This window comes from Synchiropus splendidus, chromosome 5 (assembly GCF_027744825.2).
Source record: "Synchiropus splendidus isolate RoL2022-P1 chromosome 5, RoL_Sspl_1.0, whole genome shotgun sequence".
Classification (NCBI taxonomy): domain Eukaryota; kingdom Metazoa; phylum Chordata; class Actinopteri; order Syngnathiformes; family Callionymidae; genus Synchiropus; species Synchiropus splendidus.
Window position 1 is genome coordinate 25,722,512 of NC_071338.1, and position 27,535 is coordinate 25,750,046.

At 42.8% G+C, this 27,535-nt stretch overlaps 2 protein-coding genes across 11 annotated transcripts in view; one reads left to right on the forward strand and one right to left on the reverse strand.

Moving 5' to 3' along the window:
- Positions 1-26,488, forward strand: part of tub (TUB bipartite transcription factor) — a 41,344-nt gene extending 14,856 nt beyond the window's left edge. The window contains exons 1-13 of one of the 10 annotated variants that reach the window (XM_053865293.1): positions 2,477-3,080; positions 9,264-9,315; positions 10,801-10,963; positions 13,220-13,357; positions 14,169-14,324; positions 17,279-17,397; positions 18,670-18,864; positions 20,339-20,451; positions 20,804-20,918; positions 21,004-21,114; positions 21,174-21,345; positions 22,348-26,102; positions 26,149-26,487. In XM_053865293.1, the coding sequence (XP_053721268.1) occupies positions 3,043-3,080; positions 9,264-9,315; positions 10,801-10,963; positions 13,220-13,357; positions 14,169-14,324; positions 17,279-17,397; positions 18,670-18,864; positions 20,339-20,451; positions 20,804-20,918; positions 21,004-21,114; positions 21,174-21,345; positions 22,348-22,481 (1,506 nt within the window). In that variant the 5' untranslated portion in view covers positions 2,477-3,042 and the 3' untranslated portion in view covers positions 22,482-26,102; positions 26,149-26,487. Of the gene's footprint in view, positions 1-2,476; positions 3,081-9,263; positions 9,316-10,800; positions 10,964-13,219; positions 13,358-14,168; positions 14,325-17,278; positions 17,398-18,669; positions 18,865-20,338; positions 20,452-20,803; positions 20,919-21,003; positions 21,115-21,173; positions 21,346-22,347; positions 26,103-26,148 lie in introns of those variants that run through there. The other 9 variants (XM_053865296.1, XM_053865287.1, XM_053865289.1 and 6 more) reach the window with 9 other exon arrangements.
- On the reverse strand, positions 19,265-27,469 carry ric3a (RIC3 acetylcholine receptor chaperone a). The gene is made up of 6 exons (XM_053865297.1): positions 27,285-27,469; positions 26,913-27,109; positions 26,782-26,854; positions 26,606-26,702; positions 25,747-25,904; positions 19,265-25,679 (listed from the first exon to the last, which is right to left on the reverse strand). Exons 1-6 carry the CDS (start codon positions 27,400-27,402, stop codon positions 24,925-24,927), a joined length of 1,398 nt encoding a protein of 465 aa, XP_053721272.1. The 5' UTR covers positions 27,403-27,469; the 3' UTR covers positions 19,265-24,924.
- Between the last annotated feature and the right edge of the window lie 66 nt (positions 27,470-27,535).

The following is a 27,535-nucleotide window of genomic DNA, read 5'->3' on the forward strand; positions in this document are numbered from 1 at the left end:
CATACGGGAGCTGTCGCACTACCTCTTAAACCCAAGCTCCTGAAGCAGAGCAGCTGTCACTACGGCTTTGCTCCGTGGTCTTCTGCAGGATGTATGAAGTGTCATGACGTATTTGTGGTAGTTTTTAACGTGATAATTTTGGCTGGAATATATTGAGAGGTCTCTGTTGCTGGCAATGACAACACACACTGTAGCTGCTATAGCGCGTGTATTTGGCTTGTCAGACGGCACATGTCCTGCACGTTCGACCAGAGCTGCTCTGCTATTACGGATGTGAGTGCTGCAGCTGCGCTCCCGCAAGTCTGATCTGAACACGACAGATAGCAACTAGAGATCCATTTTCCTTCTGTTCATGAACCATTTCACTGATTACTCAGACTGCAACGTGAGCGAAATTACATTTTTCTAATGGGAAGGAAAATGTAATTTCTCTAAAGATCTAATCATTTCATATTTAGCACTCCGCAGAGCCAACACAGGAGGAAAGCCCATTGTTGGAGGAATCCGCTCTGCACTTTTTGTCTTCCTCAAACTCTTTTAAGACACATCTCTCCCTCTTACCTACTCTCTGAAGACCAAAGCTTCCAGACTTCAAAGTTCGCCCTCCAGCATCAAATATTAAGCAGTGTGCTGTGCTTACACCCTTCCCTCAGCGGAGGAGCGTGTTCCATTTAACTTCTCTTTCATCACTCTGGCTGATATTCTCTCGCTGTTACCCAAGAAGGCTCTTCTTTTGTTTACCACCCTCGGCATTGGTTTCATCTTTTTCCCAGAAATGACCACTCTCCACCCAATGATGCGCGCAAACATCAGGCTGCAAGTGTTTTGATGCACACTTTACCTTGTGATGAGACACTTCACTCCATTATTCCTTCAAACACAATACAAACACAGATCGTGACTTATTCTTTAAATATTCCAAGGAACAGATTTGGCACTGCGGAGGAGTATCATTCTTTTTCTGCCCACAAGAAACATTTTCACAAGTGTGTTGTTATCTAATATAAATTACTTTGCACGAATTGCAAGAAGAATACAATATTTTAAAGAATACAAAACGATGCAAATTTTCAATCAGCTCTTTTTTATTTAACTTCCAGGTCATGTTAATTCTCCCCCTGTGTTTGGCCATGCCGTGAGCAGTGTCACGTCCTGACATTAAGAAAATACCTAACTATTGATCCATGTTCAGTTGATGTGAAGCCTCCAGTGGAGGTGTTTTGCCGCTAATATCTGTGTTGAACTCCTGAAGAATGGTGGTCTGGTCTGGCCATTCATCCACTGTGGGTTACACCGTCTACCCCGAGACCTTCACCAATACTGCTGGGGTGTTACTGATGTGTTCCTGAGGCAACCAAGGCACTCGTTCTAGAAACTCTGAAACCTGACGGGACCACTCCGGATTAATGCATGAACCAGCTTAGCGTTGCCCGACTGATTTGGAAGATAAACCGAGAAAACCTGCTTCAGCATCATAGCTACAATCTTGACCCAAATCATTTTTCATTGCTTTGTTGATACACTGACTTTTCGTTGAATGTGGGGTTTATATATATGTGATATGGCGTCTCTCCTGAAGATGGAATTGTAGGCAAATAACAATTACAGTTTGATCAATGTGATCAAATTCAGCTGAGCAAGAAAAGCAACATTTTTCTGCTCATCGTCAACGAAACACGTACATACTGACATATTTATCAAAAGCTTGTTAGACCCTAAAATTAGATGGAAAATGATTACATGAAGATAGAATAAAATGTATTTGATAATGTTAAATTGCAAGTGTGTTTGCAATGTATCCCTGAATTATGAATGAAATGAATGTGGAGGCACCGCAGACCACCTGTCAACTGTATCCAGAGTCAGCATTATGGCCGCTGGGTGATGTTTTAAAGCCTCGCCCGACACGACGCGTGAACTTTATGCCATCTTATTGATTCTGTTTCTCAGTTCCCCACTTAATCCCACTTAGTCATGCAGTTAATCTAGCCATATGTCGGTGTGTGTATCTTTGTTTCGCAGGGCATAAATTGCGCAGCCACTTGGAGGAAACATAAATTGGCCCATTTTGGGCTCGAGATTTGCCGCTTGATGAGTTGAATCGGCTCCTTGTGGAGGCTTTTCTTCACAAGGAAGTGGTTCGCATTAACTGTCTATAGATGGACTCTCCAGTCACCCTGGGAACACAGTGAGTGATGTGTGTTTGTGCTGTGACAGTGTGAGGCTGCAGAAGGACGGCGGAAGCAGATGTGTGCGAGAGCGCTCCCGAGCCGTGGCTCCATCACAGGGCGCCCTTGTCTCCCTGCAGAGTCTTGAATTAAAGGCTATTAACACTAGTCCGCTCACTCGTATGCTAATGCCCCTCACTCCCAGGGAATAAATAAATTATGGCGCAGAAAACACATCTGAGTCCCTGCTTTGCATTCCTCATGCAGTGCAGACGGTGTGAGAAAAAGACAGAGACTGTGCTCTCGCATCGGAGCGAGGGGGGGTGGATTTGGTACAAAAATAGACATAGAAGGAAGATGAAAAAGACAAAGGGGATCCACCATTACCTTATTATCTAAGAGTCTCTACCTGATGCTGCCCTGGAAGTAATGGTGCGCAAGAGATAATGAGAGTCAGATTAAGGAGAAGTGAGGTAGAAATGGAGAGAGGAGGTGGGATTTAACACGCAAGAAACGGAGGGAGATTTAGATAGAAGAGGGAGGGAAAGGGAAACCAGCGCAGAGCAGGAGCAGAGGCGGTGGATGTTAGCAGAGGAGAGACGAGGCATTGACTGGTTCACACTGAAAGGAGGAGAGCGGCTGTTTTTATGAGCTCGCTGTTCACGAGGACGGACTGCAGCTGGATTGTTTGTCGTCTTCGGCTGCCCTGAAGCAAAAGGACGTTTGGCAAAAGAAAGGATGCTGTGGATGTAGTGCTGCGTGCTGAGCTAGAGATGTGGACTCTCTGGCTGTGATCCGCCTCCTCGTAGACTCGCACCGGTGCTGTCGCAGGCCGGCAGCCTTGCAGTTCGGCAGCCACAGGGACTGATTCACAATGAGCTCCAAGCATTCTTCCGACTGGATCCCCTACAGGTACCGTATCGATCTGACAGGAGCACAAGAAAAGGCACAGCCATTGGTGTATCAGTGAGCGCTCGTGGGTCCACGAAAATGAGTGACACATGCCCGCAGCTTTAATAGGATTCTGCTGCATAGTGACCTTTACAGCATGTGAACATTTGTCAAGATTGAACGCCTAATTCTCGACTGCATTTCTCATTTGACGATACAAACTATTCATTATTGGATTGTGTGCAACACAACAAATGATCAATTCAGTCGCAGCAGTGATGGTTCCGACTTCCATTTAGATTGACGGCTGGTTCATTTCATTTTAAAGGCTGTGGCTTGCTGCTCGGTGGTCTGTCCTCACACACTCAGATGATCTTAATTCCATTTGGCTTCCGTATAAACTATAAATAGTCCAATTGACTCGTCAGGTCTGTATCAGCGATGTGACAAAAAGATCTGGCTGTGAAAAGGACCACAGTGGATTGAAGTTGGCAGCGAAAACAAAAACTTATACGATAGATATCGCCTAAATTAAGTAAGTAATTCCCGACACGAGAGAGAGCAGAGAGAAACTGTTGCTTATTCAGGGAGCATTTCTTTTGATCATCTCAGAAACTGAAGATGAAATGCACAGATTTGTTGTGCTTTTTTTTGTTTATATTATGTTTTATCTATCTATCTATCTATCTATGAAGATATATGTATATATATATATATATATATATATATATATATATATGGAATAAAATATCTTTTGACATACTGTCGAGAGAAATTGAAGCAAATTATATAGCTGAAAAAAAAATACATAGCTGAAAAAAAATGTAATTTGTTTCATATTGAGATAGTAAACATATTGAGTATATAAGCCATTGTTATATGGCATTTACTGACACAACCCTGACTGTATTAACAACCTTTCCACAGGCTGCCGTGCATTATTACAGTTTCTGCCAAAAACAAAGTAAATAAAATAATACCTAACATATGTCGTAATATGTAGTTGATAGTTATTCTTATAAGTATGAATGTAACTTTTTGATTTGCTTTTTTCATTCTTGGAGTCACTGTCTTTAGCGAATTCATATTACTATTTCGTTTTTTTACAAGATCTAAATGTTTGAATCCACACAGTACGATAATTCATTTAGAAATTTTAATGAAGCGACTGTCTGACTGTGAAACGCTGTGGTGAGATTCTCTGCAGTATTGAGCTATCTGACCTCCATGGCAACTGTTCTCCGTGCGTATGCCATTTTCGTCCTGTTTGATGCCAATTACATATGCTTCATAACTCTGATTGCAGATGTCAAGAGCTTTGTTTACACAGAAGGTGGGAGCTAATCGCATTTTCATTGAATCTGCGTGGGCTTTTGTTGTCAAACTGGAGTCAACAGGGACGGAGCAGCAGGTCGGGTTTTTGCTGACAGATTGGAACATTCCATGTGATGATACAGTCGTTCATTTGACAGTATTTTAGTCATGCATTTTATCATCATGCCTACTATCGGATTACATCCGTTGAATTATTTTGACTGCGTGACACGACGTCCATTGTCTTGATTTGCGTCACTTGTAGATTTTTTTTAGAGACTCCAACTGGGAGACTGATGCTGGTTGCTTGAATACGCACCACAAATATAACTTTCTGCTTTTTAGTTTTTGCTATTAAATAACCCCGTATAAAACAGCACAACATCTGTTGTGAAAAAAGAAGAACTTTTCAAATGGCACTAAAAGAAACGTAAACATAAAGCAGGTTCGCCCTGGTTAGCTCATACCGCACTTTTCCTCTTTGTGATTTGAGGGCGTCATATTTGTTGAGTGTTTTGGCCACTTTGGCCTCTTCGCTAATTTAGTCATTGCAAATTTTGCGTGTTGTAATTCTTCCTTCGTGGAGAGGTGGTCCCAGATGGCAGACATCGGTGGCTGGCTGTAGTGCTTCGGCTGGGGGGGTTGTTGCTTCACAAAGGCGTGTCTGTGGTTTGCTGGGGAAGTGTTTTGTGACAGCTTTCATGTAAATAATATTGGCATATGACTCCAAACTGGCATGGTTCAGTCGTCTTGATCAGCCAATTGTGATGAAGTCATCCTACTCGCATTGGTGGGAATCTTTTTCGGCCGAATGATTTATAGATGCACTACCATGATGTACGGTTATTGTGGAATAAAGAGGCACTGTCAGACTTTTTTTCACTGTAGTAAGGGATTCTCAACTGAAGAAGAGTTGGAATGCAAACAACAGTGCATAATGGTGTCGGATGTGCTGCAAGTGAAATGTATTTCGATCATGCTGGGAAGAGAGAAGAAGCCTGCTCACAGTGGCAGGGAACAACTTGACTGGGTCATGTCAGATTTATTTATTTATTTTTTTGGAAAGTAGAACTGCGTCTTCATTTGAATCTTGATGAATCGTTCTCTGCAGATTCTTTACTTGCTCGCAACTGATCTGTGAAAACTGAATGCAAGGGCTCAGAGGCCAGCCGCAGCAATATAAATCATGCTTCTCCGTCTACTGCCATCCCTGAACGACACTTTCAAGATCCACATGACCACCAAGGCCGCCGAGTGCATAGAAATGAACATGTTTCGGTGGACAGGATGTTTCAGATGGAAACATGAACGCAGCACGACATCGATGCAGAGGCCAAATCCATTAGGTACACTCCATTGTACAGTGTGGCAGGGGCTTCAGCACGAGTCAAGTATAAACCTTAAATCAAAGCTGGCACTTATGTATTGGAGCCTAATATCAAATAGTTAAAGGTTGATGTATTGATTCTCAAGGGTTTTTGTGAGTGTTATTGTCACGATGAGAACTGCTAAATACCCTTTGTTTTCCTTGTGAGGGAGTAGTGTCAACATCAGGGCACACAAAGACCAACAACTTCAAACAAATGAATGTGTGTGTGTGTGTGTGTGTGTGTGTGTGTGTGTGTGTGTTTCTAGGTAAAATAGACTTTTAGGCTCCTGTATTCAGTTTGGTCTGACCATCCGTATGCTCTGGTCTTGACACAGTCTTGACTACAACAATATGGGGGTGAAACTTGGTCACACACAAACAATAGGCAACCAGTTGTCACACACAAACATGTAAAAGAGACACTGAATATGTTTAATGGGTTGAAATATTGAATATATAAACACACACATGCAGGTTTGTCACACCATCTTTGTGGGTCCCCTCATTTGTCATGGCTCCGCTTCCTGGCTCCGAGTCCTGGTTTTGCTTTTTTCCCTCTGTTCCTTTGGCACACGGCTGGAGCCGATTAACCCCTGATGAACTTGATTACATAAACACCTGGGCTCCAGCAAGGTGTGCCAGATCGTTGCTTCTTGTTTGCCAGAGCGTCACCTTTACCACATTGTTTCCTGTCAGTGCTTCTAGTTGCTGTGAGTCTCTTGCTGGTTCCCATGAGTTCGCCTATTTGTCTCCCGTTTCCTGAGTTTTTTGGACACCTCGTTTTCTCGGTGGTAACTCCCGATTCTCGTGGCTCTCCTTTGTTTGGTTTCTCGTTCTGTGTGCTAGCTAGCTCATTCAACTCCTGGTTCTCATTGTTTCGGTCTCATGTTAGCTAGCTCTTAACTCCTGGTTCTCCTTGTTTCGTTCTCTCATTCTGTCAGCTAGCTTATGTTGGATTTTTCTGTGTTGAACTGTGGTGCCTGAGTTTAGTGTTTGTGTCTTTGTGCTTCCGTGTGCTCCCTGATTTCCTTTGTAGTTTATTCTCGGTTTCATTTGTGACTTAAGTTTGTTTTCTCCCGGTTCGGTGACGCTTTCGGTTTGGACTTTTTACTCATGTTTGTGCACTTCTGTTAGTTTGGTTACTCTCTTTTTTTCATTCTGTGTTTGCTCTGTTTCTCCTGGTTCGGTGACGCTTTCTGTTGAGTTTGTTTGTTTAATTATTAAATATTTCTTACTTGCTCCTGCCTCATTGTAACTTTCACCATTTGCGATTGGGTCCCACTCCACGTCCTCAATACGTGGCCTTTAACTACATGTTCCTCGCAACGTGACATCCCAGTTCCACATCTTCCACACGTGGCTTTAGCGCCAACGTCCCTTGACTCGTTACATTATTGCCATAATGCCTTCCCTCAGTGACTCACCATCCAAAACTGGCTAAACTTAACCAGGACTCTGAACCAAATTTAACAATAATGACCTTATTGTTTTGAAGTTGTCATCTACAAATTGAGGCTTAACCTTGTGGGACCCGGCAGAAGGGCCCCATGAAGGCATAAGGAGAAATCCTAAAAAAAACCCCCCCACATATATATATATAATAGTCTGTGGTTTATGGCTATCTTTTTTCCTGCTTCAAATAAATTCCAGTGAAATGGAGACCTCACTGAATCCCCCTCACCCCCACTGTGCTACGTAGGAAGACTTTCATATCCTTCTAAATAGGGAACCATCAGGGTTTCTCTGAGGTCCGTACGATGCCCTGCCACACAAACTGACAACGCTATCATTCACATCTGTCAGCCGTGATTTAAAGTCGTGCCAGTTCGAAAAGACTTGAGGCAAAACTGGGAAAGCAAACAAGGAGCTCGCCACGTCACCTAAATGAATTCCAAGCGTTTCTAATGAGGCCCATTAACATATATCCCTCATCTGCAAGCCTCGTTATGCAAGTTGGATTATCTTGAAGCACTTTAGCTTATTGGTTAATTTGTCAAACTTTGGGACATTAATTGACAAAGAAACAACAAACATTAGTTCAGGAAACACAGCGACATCGTCCTTTATTGCTGCTGCTGCTTGGAGTCCGTTGTGGTTTCCATCAAAGGCTGTGGTTCCCCAGAGAGAGAGTTCAGTAAATTATGTTATAGTTTAAGTCTTTCTAACAGTTACATAATATCTATTTACTGTGTAGATCTTGCAATAATTTGCAGAAAAAAATGACTTTTTTTCTATCTTTGCTACAGCCTCAGAGCGACTGCACTGGAGAATCCTCGGTACATTGTTTTGGTTCGCTGACCTTTGCTCAGCCCAGTGACATTATGTGATTGTGCTGCGCAACAAAAAAAAAAAAAAAAATCAAGTTACAACTGGAGGCTCACCGTCTTAATCTGCTCCAGGATCAATGAAGGAAAGGTTTTAACTGGAGACAAAAAAAAGTTATGTGATGTTGTACAGACGGTGTTGAGACTGTATTAAGTCTTCAAAAACATTCCATTACTCACACTGACAAAATGTGGTGTTTTGTGCCATAAAATCAATAACAGGAGGAAGTCACATAATTTCACAAATCTCCTCTTGAAATGATAAGTGAGGCTGAGCATCAAGAAGTGTTGAAGATTTTAGGATAACACTGACAAATTGTGAGAAACACAAAGCAATTGTGACTCAGCTTGTAGACGGAGGTGGCAAAATATTCTCTCTTGTTCAGGACGCTTCATTGTGCTGTTTTACTATAAAAAACCTATTATATTCAACAGGATTTTGTTTGACTTGGTGAATTTGTATTTACGTTTACAGTTATGCTTTGTGATTCTTCTTCAAATAGGTGTTATATTTTGATTCTCTGTGCGAGGTTTGCTTTCACTTACAAGATGGACTAAAAAGTCCATCTTGTAAGTGAATGCTCAGTCCTAAAAAGGACTGAGCATAAAAAGATCACAATTTATTTTTATCATGTCTTTAAAAAAAATGGCTGTTTTTAACCATCTGTAATGACAAGCTCAGCAGCTGATGCTGCAAAAAAACAACAAAAAAAGCAAAACAAAAACACAAAAATCATCGATTATTTAAATGTATTCATGTATTCATAACTATCTGATGTTCTATAAGAGACAAGTGAAAGCAATGTCTTCACCGTCATCAGTCTGTTTCAGAACATGCCGACCTGCGGTGGTTGAGGAGTTCAAGTGTTTCTCAGTTCATGGTCTTTTTATGTGGCCAGTCTTGTATGAGCTGCCACAGCACAAGCATTATAAACACGTCAAATCATAGAAATATAGAACCTCACTGTTTTACGGTTTTGATTCAAACTTTGCTTCTCTTTTTCTTGGCCAACGCACTGCTGCATTGTTACCTTGTTTTGTGATATTTTTGCTGTCAAAGCTACAAAAAGGGCTAACAGTTTGCAGGTGTTCATAATGTTACAGATGATTTGTGTTTCATAAGAAATCTAAAAACGCTGTTCCAATGAAAAACTTTTCAGTCAAACGTGTAACTGAATTCTTCTCATTTCTCCGCAGCACTTTAGATGATGAAGGCACCAACCTACGGCAGCAGAAACTTGATCGACAGGTCAGTGTTTTCGCTTCTTCCCGCAGCGCTTGCAGAAGGTTAATATATTCTGCCTAAATCAATTGGAAAAAGACAGTTTTCTCTCAACAAAACCTTCCTCAGAGCTCCTCACATGAGGACTGGAAAGTTTCTCAAACTGAACAATGCAAACAGGCATGGAGTCTTATCATCGTGCTTCTGGATAAAAGATTCGGCTGACTGAGATGTTAACGGACGTCTTCCAGGCTGAGAGGCACGAGACTCAACGGGCATAAAAACATGCTGAAGCTTACGCTTACGTTATGAAGCGTATCTCAAAGTCCCAGCATGTTACCTGAGTGTTGCTTCATTTCTGCTGATTTCAATCATCCAAAAGTAGATGCTGCCTTTTTTCGACAATGTTAAATGAATGTCATTGTTCTTCATGATGCAAGTGGTGGAACCAGAGTCGAGCACTGTAGTCAGTCTCACCAGTGAATAATAGTTAGCGTAGTGAAGAGCTAGGATGTCATGTTTTCCAACATTCAGAAAGTCTCTTTGTTGGATCACACCTCACATTGGACCTCAACTTATTGAGCAGAGGCGTGATTCCTTTTTTGGTAAAGGATCAGGGATGGACAGTTACATTCCTTGATGGGCCACACTATATACTGGGTTAGTGTAAGACATTAAATCATATGTCACCTAAATTTTCCTTTTGTTCAGTATTATTTAAGATAGAATTGTAATAATCTCTGACATCATATGCTTAAAATATGTTATTTGATTATATACTGTATATTCTTTAATGTTATATTAATTTTATTTAAAGATTAGAATGTAAATCATATATATTGCAACATTTTTTTAAAGTGCTGAGAATCTTGATGAGTCAAACAATGTGGTGTAATGGTTATTTTTTAAAAATATTATTTTCAACAACTTATTTAGGAGAGACAAATAACTCAAAACCTGTCAACCATTGGTGGAATACAATTTTAAAAGGCAAAAGACTAGGCGAGAGTTTAATCCATGAATAAATAAAAATAAAAACTGCAAAGGCCTCATGTGGCCCCAGGGCCACACTTTGCACGCCTCTGCTCTAGATAGGCGGCATTTATCTCATGGAAGACCGGTTGTCATTTTAGTCAGGTTGCAGGTTGGAGTCCAGCACAAGGCTGCTCTGGGTTTTATAAGGCTTGTGTGAGTTTCCTTTCCCCACGACTCTGAATAATGTGTTGGTGTGAGTGAGTGTGTGGTTGTGTGCCCCGCGCCTCAATATGGCCAGAGAACTCTCAGGCTGTAAAAATCCTGAAATGTGGTTTCTTGCATCACTTATAGAAACGTTCAATATTTAATGAGCTTTGACTTGAGGACAGCCAGGAACGTTTTTTTCCCTCCAGCATCAACGTGGTGATGTTCGATGTGCAAAAACAGATTTACTCATGGGGTGATGCTACGATGCATATGCTATGTTCGGGAATGTAAACTTCATTTGACGTGCATTTATGTGCGTTGTGAACACAGCGAGTTCTGCTGGAGCAGAAGCAGAAGAAGAAGAGGCAGGAGTCTCTAATGGTCCAATCCAATGTGGATGGACGATCTCGCACACGTCGGACCAAACAGAGTGAGGAACAGGCTCCTCTGGTGGAGTCCTACCTCAGTAGCAACAGCAGCACCATTTACCACGGTAAGAAAAACCTGCATTCACTCATCCATTCCTAGTCTGCTGCGGCACAGTGATGACATCATGCCTCAGTAGAACCGAGATTCAGAGCCAGTGGCAACAGTGAGGGGTAAAAATGAGGGTTGGAACATGTGTGAGAACAGGAAGCGATTGGGTTTGTCGTGGACACCTTTCTCCGATGGACGCTGATCTGGATGTGACGCCAGTCTATTTTCTCAGCATCTCATTCCTTGCCTAAAATGAGCATCACTCTGGCTCTTGACTGCAGTTCTGTGGCCTGAGTTTTGGATCCTCATCCCTGCTGCCTCATGGTAAAACAGGATCTTATTTAAATGATGAGGAATTTAAAAAGCAGCGATGTACTCAACAGCTTCTGGTGTCAGTCTTTTATATTCACCATCAACAGCTTTCTCAACACCCAAGTGATTGCTGTTCAGGGTCTTTTCATGCACTGTCTGGTGCCATGAATTACGGCCGGCAGTCGCCACAATATGAAGAAATGTTTGAATTACCAAATGTGAAACACTCTTGTCCATCTCACTGTCTCCCTGTCGGCATCATGACTACAGAGAGCACAGCTTTCACCCACTCAGTTCCCAAACTCTGAGACAAACTTAGTCCCTTAAGCCTTTTCTATCACTTTTATTCATTCAGTTGTGTACATTGTTTTATGTACTTTTATAATCCCTCTGACCAGCCATTATTGTTTTGGTTGTTGTGAGACATGTTGAAATAAACATTTTTGAATGAATTATTATCTTAGAAATTCATCAATTGAAAACTGCAGCGAGGAAACCACAGCATAGTTGCTGGTGTCGCTGATGTTGAGCAGTATTTCACTCATCCACCTGTCCAAAGATACGATCACTGTGTGTGCTTAGGATGTGTTGTACCACCGCCTCCTCCCCAGTCACATCAGTCAAGGAGCGCTTCTACATTCACTAATGACTTGCTGGCTCCACTTATGTTAAGCAAATAAGTCATTCATTGGCTGGTGTTCTTCTTCAATATATGGTGTGGGGACGGGGCGTTTGTGAGAGTCAGGCGAGTGAAGGCCCCTCCGTTAGTTCATTGGTCAATGAAGTTGCCTTGTTTGTTTTAGCAGTTATTCTATGTTTATTGACAAAAAATAGTAATATATTATGAAGAATGTTATGTTGAGGAATGTTTTTCTTTATGTTTCCTGAACGGTAGAGGTGGCTCAAGCTAAGCTCTGACCTCCTAACTAGGAGCTGAGTTGGAAGTGAAGGGGTTAAAGAAGTGGCAGGATCCTCCAGTGGAGGCTGTTGGTGTAGACATTGTGTTAACATCACCACAACAGCGGTCTAAGCTTTCTTTTCATTTCCAGCGGCCAGTTGATCGATGAAGAAAAAGCAGGGGCTTAGCAAAATGTCACAGAGGCAAAGTTTAATAATCTGATGGAGAGGGTGATGATGTTCATTTTATCTGCACCGTCCATTATCTGGTTTTCCCACATGGGTTGATTTAATGTAACAGTACTGTACAGACTGGTAGGATCGAGTGGGTGTTATTCTTATTGGAAGCACACAAGATGTTTATTATCTCAACCAAGGAGGTCATGTTTTTCAATGGCTTGTCGGTTTGCTTGAGCTCAATAATACCCGAAAAGCTGTGGACGGATTTGGATGAAATGGTGTAAATGGTACAAGGAATAAATTATTTAGGGCGTGATCCGGATTTTTTTTTTTTTTTTTAACACTGGGAGATTTTTGAGACATGACAATTTTCGGCATTTGAGCCAGATTGGCATTTAGATTCAGGATTTTTTAGAAGGATACGTCGGGTGGACTGAAGCTGCTTGGCAGAGGTTTGCACTCTCTAAGTGCTTTTCTAGTTTGGTGGTGTAAATAATTTTCCAGGCTGGATTTTATAGCCATGTTTATACTTGCGTTTTAGGATTTGCATCACTAGTGATGTGTCTGTGTAATTTAACTTTTCAAAAGGAAAATATTTCACAATTATCTATCAAGGTCAAGGAGTGGTTTCTACTGATAATTCTGAAGTTACTTTCTTCGACTAAGAGTGCTGTAGTTCCTGACTGCAGATCAATAGGATCTACATTGATTACATAAATATTGAGAAGGCAATATTCTACTTCTACTCTTTGCATTGTGTAGTTCGGATGGCACCGGATGGAGAAGGCCATATGTTTGCAGCCACTCCCAATGATGAGCGTCCTTTCAGGGCTTCGGTACTTCAAATAACCAGTAAAGATGATCCTGTTTGTTTTCATTTTAGTGCAGGAAGCTGACTCGGAGGAGGTGAAGGCTGTGGCAGATCCACAGCCACCTCGCTCGGCGAAAAAGGGAAAAGCGTCGGCCAGTTCCACGCCACAGACGGGCAGCGACAAGAGGGAGCGGAGGGGGAAGCACAAAGGTCAGTAAGCTGCTGAGAAGAGAGGAAACAGATATGGACATTATCAATATGAGGTGTCGAGTCTGGACATTAACTTCATTTGTGATTTATAGCCACATTCTGTCACTGACCCATTTAACTGTTCTGATCTGTGTCCTTTGAATCCCACTTTGCTGTTCTCAGATTTTAAGTGCGTCTCCTTGAAATTTTCTGGCGTCAAACAAACTTAAGCAGCTCATCAGAACGCGACTGTCCAGAGTGATGGATGATGTTCTTCACATCTCGCTAGCGACATGAATTTTACTTGATTGGAAAGCACGATGGAGCGGAAACGATTGCAGTTTCAGCCAATAGAGACCAACTGTTCATGAGCATATTGCGATAGAGGAGGAACAGATAATAGTTGGCTTCATTAAAAGTGAACTTTTGTTTCTGAAGTTTGTATTTTAAGACTCCATGCTTGTTCGCTGTGATTTTGCTGATAAAATCCTTGTACAGTTGGGATAAAAGTGTGGACTGAATGGATGGATTTAATGCTGTCAACAAATGTATTAAAATATAAAATGGATGGGGTTTTTTTTGTGCGTGTCTCGTCCTGCACCCCGTGAGGAAGCGTCATTTAGCATGCTGCTATATTTGTACAGTAGCAGCGGCGACATCATGTTCTGTTCTCACACGGAGCTAAAGCTTAGTACTAAGCCGAGGAACAATAGAACTGCTTCAAAGACGTGAGCATGTTTAACACTGTGCTCGCTTTGTCAAGTTGGTTTGTACTCTCTAAACCATCAGTTCCTTCATAGAAGAGCAATAGGTTTCCCCTCTGTGTGCTCAGCAGGGATGGACATGATGGCCTCCCAGCAGGAGGACGGTCACATCCAGATCTTGACAGTGGGTCACAGCACCACAGAGGAGGGTCCAACAGAGCCTGTCATGAACTGTACTCCATCTCAAAGCAAACAGGACCTGCGGGTGACCATGCTCAAAAAAGGTACTGTCAGACAGGTTTGTGACAAAACCTGGGTTTCAGTTTTAACCAGTCAAATGCAGTCTAGGAGTGATCAAATCAGTTGCACGTGGATTTGAACACACAACCTTCTGACAGGCATAAAGTGCACGTTTTCTTATTTGAGTGCCTCAGCCTAAATAAAGGAATGATGGCTGTAGATTCAACAGAAAGAATGAAGAATGAAACTGCCTTCACCAACTGAGTCAGCTCTGAAAGCCACTCCAACACAGGCTGAATATGACTCCAGAGGAATTGGAATCTGTCAAACACAGTCTGAGACACGATGGAACATGAAGAGGAGTTTATTATTTGCTCAGCACATTTAAGCCGCTGACCGCCTGCTGAAGGAGGAAACCCACCCGTTCTAGGAAGAGGTATTTAGGGGCTTTAACACTGTGGGCTTCGTCCCTGCAGTTCAGCTTCACACTTCTGTGCATCAGTCCTTTTCTTTCTACTCGCAAAGGAGTCCTACTTTCAAAATAGCTGGTCTGTTACCCATGAAGAAGTGTGTCACTCAGATGACACTCAGGTCGAGAGCCAAACACATTCACGTGCGGATCACCTGCTTGATTCCCTTATTTCTCTGTCAGTACCAAGCATGAGTTGTCCTGGTCAGTCTGAAGTCACTTCAGATATGAAGTGTTTCTCAGCCAAAAGTAAACCGAGTAAAATCTGCATGTCTTTCCTCCCCCTCCAACTTTCTCTCATGAGAGCTGCGGAGCAGCTGGGTCAAGTCAGAGTTACAGAACAGTTACAGAACCCAAAACCAACAATATTATTAAAGAGAATCTGTCCGTCAAAATGCTCCACAGATATATTTGTGTGGAGTTGCGTCGCATATCGGGTCTAACGCTCAGCATCACCTGAGGCAGTCACCCTCCGCCGAACGCTTCCTAGGACGAGGTGCAGCTCTCCAGGTTGGATCAAGTCTGTAGCCAAAACCTGGGTGGTTCATGTACACATCAGGGACTTGGCAGCATAACTGACTTAGCCTTGAGACGTCAGAGTTCACGCAGCTGAGAGAAGCTAGGTAGGCTGAGCAACTTGTCGAGAGACCAGACCAGGATCACTTTCGACCCTGATTATCCACTAAAGGTTTATAAGGAGAGGAAGAAACAGGTAGCAGTAAGGAAGAAGCTCCTGAGATGGTTAGGTGGAAGAGTCACTGAGTCACTGTGAGTGAGGGACTTTTCGTTGTGGATGCAGTGCCATTGTCGGAGCTGAGTGAAAACGCAGATTGAAAATGGTACAGCTTGGAAAGGTTTAGAGCCGGCGTCGTGTCAACACTGATGCATGCTCCACTGAGTTTGTGCATGTCAACTAGAGAAATCTTGCTCTGCACGTGTCAGGTTCATCACAACAACAATGCCATTGTGAGCCCCGATCTTCTCAAAGTTTATTTTCCTCATCCATGCACTTGTGAACATCTCTCTTCGGCAACACTGTGAAGATCAGTGATTGCCTGCACTTCTGAATGGCCAGATGTGCTGTCAAAAGTGACTCAGCATCATGTTTCACTTTTGATTCCTGATATTTGTATCCAAATGTTTTCACACGACTCCTTACTCGAACTCATCTTCATCATCATCAGAACAATGTGTAGCCAGCAGTAACGTTACACCCCTGTGGACCGCTATCACTTGTGGCAGCAATCACCTCTTGGCACAACACCAGCTTCAGAGTCAGACGAAATGCTGGCATGTATCTGAATTTCCACCAAATGGTTTGGTTTTGTCAAAGAAGATGAGCATTCTGTCTCGCTCCAAAGCCAAGACTGCATCCGAAGCGGTGAGACAGTCACCTCACAGAGTGTTATGAGGGTAGAGGTGAGACAGGAGAGGATCAGAGGAGGAGCGAAGTGAACTATTTGCACCATGTAACGATGGCTACTTCCTCTATACCAGGGGTGGCCAACCAGTCAGACGCTTATAGCCACAGTTCTTTATTGTGTTGCTGCAAAGAGCCACATGCTACAAATGTGTAAGGCTCACCTGAACAGCTGGTCACGTGACTTAGCCACAGTGTAGCGGTTACAGCACATCCCTGTGTGTCACAAGGTTGCTGGTTCGCGTCCAACGTATGTCTCTTGTGCATGTATTTTTAGAGGGAGAAAACAAAACGGTAGTCAAGGGAATGAAATAAAAGCGGAGTCATGACATTAAGTCATGTTAAATCGTGATCCAACTCTGAGGACCGCGACTCTCATTGCCATTGAATGGGAGGCGTGGCGCGGGTGCGGCGAGGTGCATTGGTTGCTATTCAAAGTCTTCGACCAAGATCTTGAAATTTTGCTGGAATAGCTCTTAGTTTTCCGACTAATTTTAGTGACTCATGTGTTGAAGAGTCGAATGAAACTGGGCAAAGAGCAGCTGGTTGGCCAGGCCTGACCTATATTTGAGTGTCTTTGAGTTAACGATGGAATGTACAAATGAGAGAACAGGTGTGGGAGTGTAAAGTACTGTAAAAAGCGGCATACATTATAAGATTGTGTCCTCACTACCCTTTTTCCAATGCCTGACATCACAATTGAAGAGTTGTCTGTGTGCTGCAAAGAGGGAGTGAAACGACCGTCATCTGTTTCTTCCCTTTCTATGAAACGTGACATGGCTCTTTGTTCTCCTGTCATCTGATGAGATGAAGAGCCGTAATCATCATCTTGAGTTTGTATTAAAAAGCGAGTCTCGACAGATTGAAAAATAGTCTGTAAAATCTTCCTTTTTGGAAGAAGTCCATGAGCGATCAAAGCAGTGCCTCCTCTATCATGCTGTTGTATCCATAGTGTTGTTGCCAGTCGGTGCTGAAAGTCCGCACCAAAAAAAGGGAACAGGTTTCATCAGCTGTGAACGAATGAGTCAATAAAAGTGCTGATCGGCTGTTATGGTGATTCCTATTTCAACCGTGTGTGTGTGTTGATTTATTGTTATTTGTTTGTGCAGGAATGTCGAGCAGCATGAACTTCGACGAGGAAGATGATGAAGATGAAATTAGCTCCAGTTCCTCGCAGCTGAACAGCAACACCAGACCTGGCTCTGCCACCAGCAAGAAGTCATGCAAGGTAAACACACAAAAAACATAACAACAGTTCCCCTTTTCAGGTGTCAGTGGCATCTTTCTCTATTCCTCCTGCGAACCATCTACTATTATCAGCCTGTGACACGCAGAGAAGAAATGTGGCTTCAATTTAGCTGCGCAGTTTGACTTAATTTGAAAGTGTGTCATTGCTGAGCAGCAGGAAGACCAAATTATTGCATCTCCGGCTGGAATAAACAAGTCATTTGCTGGAAACAAAGACAAAAGAATGAGCCAGTAAAACGTAAATCATTTCACTACGCTGCAACTGATGAATGAACAGAGCCACCAGCAGAAGGAGGTCTTCATCTCTTGCTTTAAGTATGAGGTGGAGCGGTGACATTCATCTTTCAGGAGTATGTTTGTTGACTCAGTATGTTTGCAAACAAAATGACAATGAATTTATATAATAAATTTAAGTTTTCTTGTGCATGTTTATTGAAAGAGGTCAGGTGTGTATATTATGAAAGTGCTAAATAAAACCTGACCCGGAGCCACACGCAGCTCTGTGACCCTCAGTTCACTGTGGGTTAGGGTTACTACTGTATGAAGGTGATAGTTACATAGTTATGATCCAATGTTTTGTGTTTCAAGTTTCTGTTGTGATAACATGTTATTTCTAATGAATGTATTTTCTTCACGTGTTTATTGTTTTGACGTGTTAATTGGTCAGTGAAAGTCAGTATGATATTGCAGTCTGCGTAACAGCATCTTTGTTTACTCTATTCAATCATTTTTCATTTGTTTTTCAGGAATAATTCATTTTCTTTAGTCTTTTTAGTCATAGTGATTTGGATTTTTAGTTTTGCAGCACTCCCACTGAGGCTCTGTGTCTTTGTTTGTAAACAGAGGTTACAGAAGGTGTGTGCTCACTGAGTTCCTTTCTAGTAAAAAACAATAACTGAATGATACTTACTGCAGATAAACTTATGATATTCTCTGTCTGTGTTACTAAATGACGACACCAGTCTATAAAGCGCTGTTATATTTTTAGCTTCCAGATACCACTTTGGCTGATTTATTTACCCCTGATAACCATCATGTCTTTGGTTTCCTGTATTCCTTCCATTTCACTCTGTCATCTTCAATCATTTATATCTTCAGCAGATCACCGTTTTAGACTCCCTCCTCCCTTTCTGGAGTCCCAGCTGAGCAGTCAGTCCTCCACCTCATTATTTTCACTTATCAAAGGCTCCAAATCGCTCTGTGTTTCATCATCTCCAGTGGTTTCTCGCCCCTAATGGCGCTTCTGTTTTAGCAGGAAGTTGCATCTGCACCCACGCCGCCAGCCAGCGAGCCTGCCGTGGATGTGGACGATCTGGAGGAGTTCTCTCTGCGGCCGGCACCACAGGGGGTCAGAGTGAAGTGCAGGATCACCCGGGACAAGAAAGGCATGGACAGAGGGATGTATCCCACCTACTATCTGCACCTGGAGAGGGAGGACGGCAAGAAGGTCGGCGTCTTCTTTCGCAGAACAAGCTAATGATTCATGGGGAACATTGACAGGAGCGGTTTTCTAATGAGAAAATTGACATCATTATTTCACTGCCGGCCATTCTGCTTCGAAATTTGATAATTCATCTCTTCAGATATATATTGCTTTCTAAATGAGTGTTCATGAGAAATGAGTATTTCTTACTTTTTGAAGAAGGTCAGATCATCTATTCTGCGTATAAAGTCATTGATTTTCATCATATATTGCTGCATATGGGTGAAGGCAAAATGCACGTTTATTAATAAAGCACATTCACATCTCCTACTGCATAGCAACATTGTGCTGTCATATAATACATTATTGCCATGGCTATAGATTAAATTTTTTTCATTTTTAACTCTCGATCAATGGTGTCAAGACTAGTGGGAGGATGGACCCAAGTGCAGTTGATACTGGTCGACAGATGACACAAGACGACAAGATTAAATTTAACAATTTAATCGGTGAATACTATAAATGAAATACACAGACAAGTAACTATTTACTGAAGGCGCCGGGAACCAAAACGTGGACCGGGAAGAACACACAGGGAACGGGGAAGAATGTGGAACACAAGAAAGGTGGATTAGAATTCACAAGCCTTAAAACTGTGAGAACAGAAAACACACTCGGGTGGCTATTCACACTCACGCACACGAGGGGTAAGCTAAGCAGATCTTTCTTAACTAAAGAGTGAGACCAATAACTGCTCACATAGCGGAATAGCGAGGAAGGACGTGAAAACAAAGGGTTGCGACAGAATTGGAATTCAGCGCGGGAGGAATTTAGAAAGATCGAGGGCTTAAAGCGAGAACACGGAAGTCTTGGAAGAGCTACCTGAGTGGAGAGTCGAAATCTACCATCTGGCAAACGTAGCTGGCGTCGGGAGGAATATATCTGAGGAGGGACTGATGAAACAATGAGAGCCAGCTGCGTTTGCCTGTGAAGTTAGATAGAAGGAGAGGAAATGGAAACGAGAGTGAACGGAGTAACAAAATAAAAGCACAAGGAAGGGATGCTGAGAAAATACAAACAGTGCAAAAACAAATGGGTTAAAGTGTGGACATGACAAATGGCAAATTAATCACATTCTGTATCTGTTCTAAATGTAACTTAAGGAAGATGTTATGCAGACCAGAGTGGCCATTAATGCTTTCCTCATGCAAACATTTGTTTACTCCAACAACAAGACCACAACAGTGTCCAGAACATTCTTCAGGATAACCTCAGAGGCTCTGAAGAGGCTCAGCAACATGCACAACATTGGAAACATGATAGATTAAAAATGGGAATCTACTGACTGCACGAATTATTGCAGCATAAAGTTTTATCATTTTTTCATGGAGACAAAGTGTTTTTGTTGTCAAGGTCCTGCAGCAGATCGTGTGGTGATGCTTCTTCTGTTAATCACTTGTAATGAAATGGGAAATGTCTGTGCTTGGTTGGGCCGCAGGTGTTCCTGCTGGCCGGCAGAAAGAGGAAAAAGAGCAAAACATCCAATTACCTTATCTCCATCGATCCCACTGATCTGTCTCGAGGGGGAGAGAGCTTTATTGGGAAATTGAGGTAACTCTTCCTCCTCTCTTGCTGTGGTAATGAGACGTAGCTGACAAGAGGTAGAGAAAAGTGCTGCAAACCAACTGAAGTCATGGAAGCAAAACTTCTATCCAAAAAAAAAGAAAAAAAAAAGATGAAATTTGAAGCAGTTAATTCGTACCTGCTTGAGATCAGGGAGCCCACAGTCAGTCATGAGTATTACAGCAGCGTCAACTCTATTGTATGAAGGGTCAAGTTGACCCAGGAAAACAGGCACTTGAGAAGTGAAATGTTTTCCTTTTTTAAATCCTCCAGCAGCGAAGTGATGAGTTCGACATGGTTCAATACATGCCTCTCGTCACAGCCTCATTTTGTCTTGCAGGTCAAACCTCATGGGGACCAAGTTCACAGTCTACGACAGCGGGCTCAACCCGATGAAAACCAGCACCAGCCTTGAAGCTACCAATCTACGTCAAGAGCTTGCAGCCATATGCTACGTGGGTTTTTAAAATTGGGGAAAAAAAATAAGATTAAAAAAGCAAAACCGTCTCAACAAAAGACAATGTTTTATTTTCTGCCTAGGAAACTAACGTCTTAGGATTTAAAGGGCCTCGCAAAATGAGTGTGATCATCCCAGGAATGAACATGGACCACGAAAGAGTTTCTATTCGGCCACGGAACGTACGTCGCAAGGTCTCTCGACTGCGCCGCCGGGGTGTTGTTTACGACTCTTTGACTGATTCTCTCTGCAGGACCACGAGTCCCTGTTGGCCCGGTGGCAGAACAAGAGCACAGAGAGCGTGATCGAGCTTCACAACAAGACTCCGGTCTGGAACGACGACACACAATCTTACGTGCTGAACTTCCACGGCAGAGTCACTCAGGCTTCTGTCAAAAATTTCCAAATTATTCACGACAATGACCGTAAGTCACTCAATACAGGCGCGCTGCAGCTGCATGAGTCACCTGTTTCCACGATTACACCATCCTTTATATCAGACCTGGGAAAAGTGCGGCCCTTGGCCTGTACTTATACAGCACTCATAAGGCCACAGCAAAACTAGAAAATGACTTTTTTCATCATTCATTTGAATTATAAATAGAACTCACCCACCTTTAAGGCCTTTTTTTTCTTTTTCTTTTCTTTTTTTATTTCATTTTTGTGTCTGTTTTCGTCACCACAGCCATTGATAGCCACATTGAAATGTTGAATTAAAAAGATTTTTAAAAACAAGCACTGTTATTTAAAAATATTTATTATCTCAACAAAAAGGCGTTAAAATCGTCACATAAACTGCCAGCAAAGCTATCCACTACTTAAAAAAGATTTAGTCTGATTGAATGAATCTGTAAATTGGATGAATATAAAATGTATTGTTACATATATTTGAAGCATGTCATGGTGTAATTACACTTATTTCCCCCTTGTTTTATAATATCCATCCACTCATCTAAGTTAGATTTTAGACAGTATCTCACAACAGACACAGCACATATTTTGGCCCACCGCTGCTTTGCATTCATTTATTGTCATGGTGACCAAAATTTCATTGTTTGAGACACAAATATTTCTGAATTGATATTATGTCTTCAAACTGCTTTTCTATTCAACAGTGATTGTATTCCAACCAGAGCTCCATTTTGGCTACGCTTCCCATGTGTCATCAAACTCTGAAAAATTCAGCAGAACTTGTGCATCTGACTGAAAGAAGTTCTTCTTCTTTCTACACTGATCGTCTCAGCAGCTTAGACTTTCGACATTTACCACACACAATTCCCCACACCATGTTCTGGTTCTAGCATGCGCAGCTCTGGCTGCGGCCGCAGCTGTGCGCCAACACTAGGGGGCGCATGAACTCTCCAACCTCTTCCTCAGACAGCAGCTCACAGCAGCCCAGCTGAACCGTATTTCCCTCTCCTCTGCAGCTGACTACATTGTGATGCAGTTTGGCCGCGTGGCAGAGGACGTCTTCACCATGGACTATAACTATCCCATGTGCGCCCTGCAGGCCTTCGCCATCGCCCTCTCCAGCTTTGACAGCAAGCTGGCCTGTGAGTAGAGGGCCAGAGCCCCGCAGCCGGTACATTTGTCCTCCCAACAAGGGCTGTTAAGGCTTACCAGGGCTCCAAATCAACCCTGGAAAATCCTCAAACGATCCTTGGGCCTCAAGTTTACTCTGTGAGTGTGTGTGTGTGTAAGTGACGAGCACAAAGAGTGATCCAGTTTGGTTTATTTTGTATCGTCTCCAAGAGCACCGACTTAACACATCCTTATCTGTAAATGACAGCTAACACCGTGTTGGCAGGGTCTTCTGTAGTAACACATGACACACTTCTGAAGCATGACTACGTCTCGTGAGCATCTACATGCATGTCACCGGTTATTTATTTGGTTATTTATCTATTTATTACACCCTTTTACGTTGAGGTCACCGAGCAGCGAAGCACACGAGAGAAGGTTTCCACAGGATACGACAGGACAGACACCAACTCACTGCTGCGTCACAGTGTTATGATCATGAATGTACCGCGGAGGATATCAAAGACGACTGAGAGTCACATGTACATAGATTCTTGTGCCTTCCCAGACCAATGTTGCTTGAGCTGTTTAAAGAGCTGAGCCTGGACTGGCCTTCCGCTGTCCTCACACGCGTTTGACAAACTATCGTACCCAGCTAACATCCGAGTCACTCTGCAGCCGTAATAGGGATGATACGTTGTTGCACCAAAGTTGGCTGAACTAACCGCACAGTTTTACTCCGACGGCTTATTTGTAGCAAGAAATCAATGGCAGTGAAGAGCAAAATTTTTAAAAAGAAAAAAGCAGATCACATCTGTTATACCATTTCTATTATGAAAAAAGCTAAACCGGAGTGAAAAAATGCAGCTTAGTGGAATTTGACATGAGTCAAGAGGTGGTTTATATTGGCATATTGTTCATATATTTCACACACACACACAATGAAGTTTTACAAGAACTAATTCTGGGTCGCAAGTGAGCTGCTCCTCCAACAGCTGCCTTGAAGGAAGTACTGTATGGGGACCGAAGATCTGCACAAAATGATACTGTGAACGGTCCGTCACGTCATTTCATGCTCATTACGCACTACAACAGTAAGAGAACGTGATCCAGAACTATGAACCAAGTTGTTTTCCTGATGAAACATGGACGCTTTCAGAACATTCCGTTCATGTTGAACCATATAGACTGAAAGCTTAAGCTCTATGGTGGGTTCTGGCGCCCCCTTCTGTGACGACTCAGAACTGAACAGTCGCGTCGAGGTCTTTAACTATTAGAGCTTGTTCTTTTCGTTAATTCTGATTGATTAAATGTAGAAAAAAATGATCAATTTTTGATGATGTCATCCTGATGTTTCATCTTATGGATTCAATTTAAATCACATCTTTCTGCAGTTTTAAAACAACATTTATCATGAGCAGTACATTAAAAACCTCTTTTTTATTTTTTAGATACATTTTTTAATGGAGTCCCATCCCTGTTAAATATGAATTCTTTCCAAAGATGGTTGGATATTTGAAGTGGTTTGCCCTTGAAAGTTTCAAACGTGTTTGGGACAATCCTGATTTAGAGTCAAGGCTTTATGTTGGTCACAACATGAGTCCAGAAATCGCTCATATTTCTTTCATTCCTCACCTGCTTTCCAAGTTAGGTGGTATTCACTGATCAAGATACAGTGTGTCTCTGCTATAGCTCCCACCTAGAGTGTATTTACTACAAATGAAACTGAAGCCTTTCTGTTGTCTCCCCAACACCATCACACAGAGCAGCAGCTCTTACTGCATTTCAGCATTAAAAAAAAAGTGCTGATCGAAGGCAAAGAACAATCTCTGTTAATGTTGCTGTGGATGATGAGTCGGATCTTTATCAAATGTGCTATTCTTGTACTCGACTGTGCTATTTTGAATTTATATCTACACTGTTGATACTCTTGCTGTAAAGTTTGCTTTCATACATGTAAACCAAAAGTTCCCTCACCTTCTGTTCCCAGTGCTCTGGTTGTTATGTACAGTTCATGGATTGCTGTGGTGGTAAAAACACTTCATCAGGAAATAAAAACAACAAACAAAGTCAAACAAGCTGTTTGAGGGGCTTGTTTTCACGTGTTTTTGTCATCTCTATTCATGCTGTTTGAATCAGAGAAAAATATTAACAACGGAGTGTGACTTTTCATTTGTTTTTTTTTGTTTTTTCAAAAAAAGAAAATGGATAATGACGAATGAATGATGAAATAGAGGCTAATCATAATGGCCAAATAATGTCATCAGACTTTATATAAACTTAAACTGTATAAACTGACACATTTCTCGAAAGAGCTCGGGAGGAATTCTTTCTGGAAAATTCATCACATAACATTGCTGACTTGAAACCACCGTGCAGCATCGCATTCAGCCACTAGATGGAGGTATTGGAAATTATAGCCAATATAATTCCATTTCTCACCCTCTAAAATTGAGTAACTGGTTGATCAATGAAGAACATGTTTACTTCTCCCTCTTGCTCCGCATCCTGAGTCCAGTGACCTCCTTCGGTTTCTGCTCCTGGATGTGCTTCTCCTCCTCAGCTCCGGACACAAGCTCTTCCTCCTCTGCTTCCTCCTCTGGGTTGGGACACACACAGCTGAACTGCAGACTCTCTGCCTCCATCACTGGATCATCTTCATCTCCGGCATCGTCCATCTCCGTCCCACCCTCCTCCTCCTCCTCTTCTTCGTCCTCCTCAAAAGTGGCTTCTCTCGGGTAGCGAAAAACATCTCTGTGGTCACTGAAGGTGAGATGCTTCTTCCCTCCACCCTGGAGCTCCCTGCTCACTTCCAGCCCGAGTCTCTCCGGCTTTCCAACCGGCACTTGTTGAGATGATTCACAAGTCATCAACAGTCTCTTCTCCGCTTCTGCCTCCTCCTCCTCCTCTTCTGTACACTCATCCACCTGCTCTTCATGCTTCTCCTCAACCTTCTCCTCTTCATCCTCTGTATACTCATCGACTTGCTCTTCCTCCTCATCTGCAGCATGTGTGTTCTCCACCTCCTCTTCCTCCTCCTCCTCTTCTTCTCGCTCATCTTCATCTTCCTCCTGCACGACTGAGAGCCTCCTCATCACCACCTCATCCTCCTCCTGCTCCATCCTCTCAGCGAGGGCTTCAGCTGTGGGCTGATTGGTTATCTCCTCGAAGGTCACCATTTTCGGTGCATATCTGTTGGTGGTCAAGTCGTTCTCCGGGTACGTCTCCTCTGGGTACCCTGTTGTTTTAAACAAACAAGTGCTGCATGAAGACACTGTGACACACTTGACTGCTTTGGTGACTACCTTCCCAGTCGGCACCATAAGGGACCTCCTCTGCCTCCATCTCTGGCGACGCCCCTTCTAGTCGTCCCTCCTGCATCAGCTGGGTGAGTTCCCTCAGCTCCCGTAATAGTTTCTCCTCCCGCTTAGAGGTTCTGGTTTTGCCCTTCTTCCTTCTCCCACTAGGGACAGCAGAGGGGACAACATGAGTTCCATGTCTCCTCTTCTTTTACCACCCTTCATCTGGTGACACGATGAGAGTCGATTCAAGTCGGTCCAACCAAGTTACAAACCATTTGTTTGCATTTCATCACCACCGCGTCGATTAGAATGTTTGAAAGTGCGATGACAAGGTTTGATGCGCTTGACCATCAGGACAAGTGGGACGCACCATTAGCTTAGTGAAATTGAGGCAGTGAGTAACAGAAAAAGCTCTCACGTAAATGTGGTCTGCAAATGACCCCGGAGTCTTTGCAGCAAAACAAATGTGGATGGAGAAAAACATCTTCCATGTCCAATTCAAAATAGCTCTCAGGTAGGAGCAGTTTTAATAGAGGATTTTGTCAATGTCTGAACAGAACTAAACGTATTTATTTGACCAAACTCCATGTAGTTTAAAGCGTGTGAACTAAATCATTATTGAAAATACTTCAGTCAAGTGTAAAGACTGAACCAAAGTTCCAGTAGCAACTCATATGTCACTTCATTGAAGCAACTGGCAGTCTGTCCAGGGTGTCCGCCGAGGTCCCTGTTCTTACGACAACCGAACACTGAATAGAATACAATGGTCCAGCCAGCGGTGAATGTGAATCACTTTCCTGGACTGGACATTGCAACAACTGCAGTTATACATGGAGTATATAGTCTCATTCATGGACTGTACCTTGTTGAACTCCGACCTTTCTTGGCAACGATTCGGTCCATCATCATTTCAGTTCGGATCAGTCTCTCCTGGAGTCTTGCCAGCTCATATTCAACAGCTGCAGATGTGTCAATGCATGAAGCAGAATGACATATATATATATATATATATATATATATATATATATATATACTTACGCGTGTTACGGTCCACATAGTTCACAGGAGCCATTGCGTAGCTTCCTGGTTTTGTTTTCCCCCTGCATGTTAGCTGGGAAGAACAGTACTGTGATTGGTTCACACGTATCCAACACACTGCGATGACATACCTTATAGATTATGTAGAGGATGTAGAGCAGAATCCCAAACCCGTAGACAGGTATGACCTGAGCCATCAGGTTGGATTTTTTGCCCCGTCCAATGGGCTTTATTCTGGCAGTGGTATCAATGGCAGTGAAGGGGTCCACGCCCCAGTGGTCCGGCTCTTCCTGCTGCTGCCTCGCTGGAGGGTAGAACCCAGGTCCTACTGTGGAGGACACAGCTCCATTCAGTACCATTATAACTACTTACTATTATTACTGCACTGACCAGTGTTTGACGCAGTGTTACTAGTGTTATTATTATTGTTGTAAACATATAAACAGCTCCAACACTGACGTCGAAGCCAGCACTTGTCACCGATGACGACACAACGTTCTTACCCTGCGGCTGCCCCACTTCCTTCCTGGCCCTGGGCAAAAACATTCTGGGCAAAAAGAGGGAGACACAAAGAACGCAGCATGATATGAGCGTGACCTTCTGGCAGGTTGTGAGGGACATTTTGTCTCGGCAATGGTTTCAGCTCCAACATGAAAGAGTGAGTCCACAAGCTGTCATCGCTGATCTGCTGACGGTTCAATCCAGATTATAGCAGATTATATCTGGCTGCATTTGAGTGCTGCAGGGAATATGA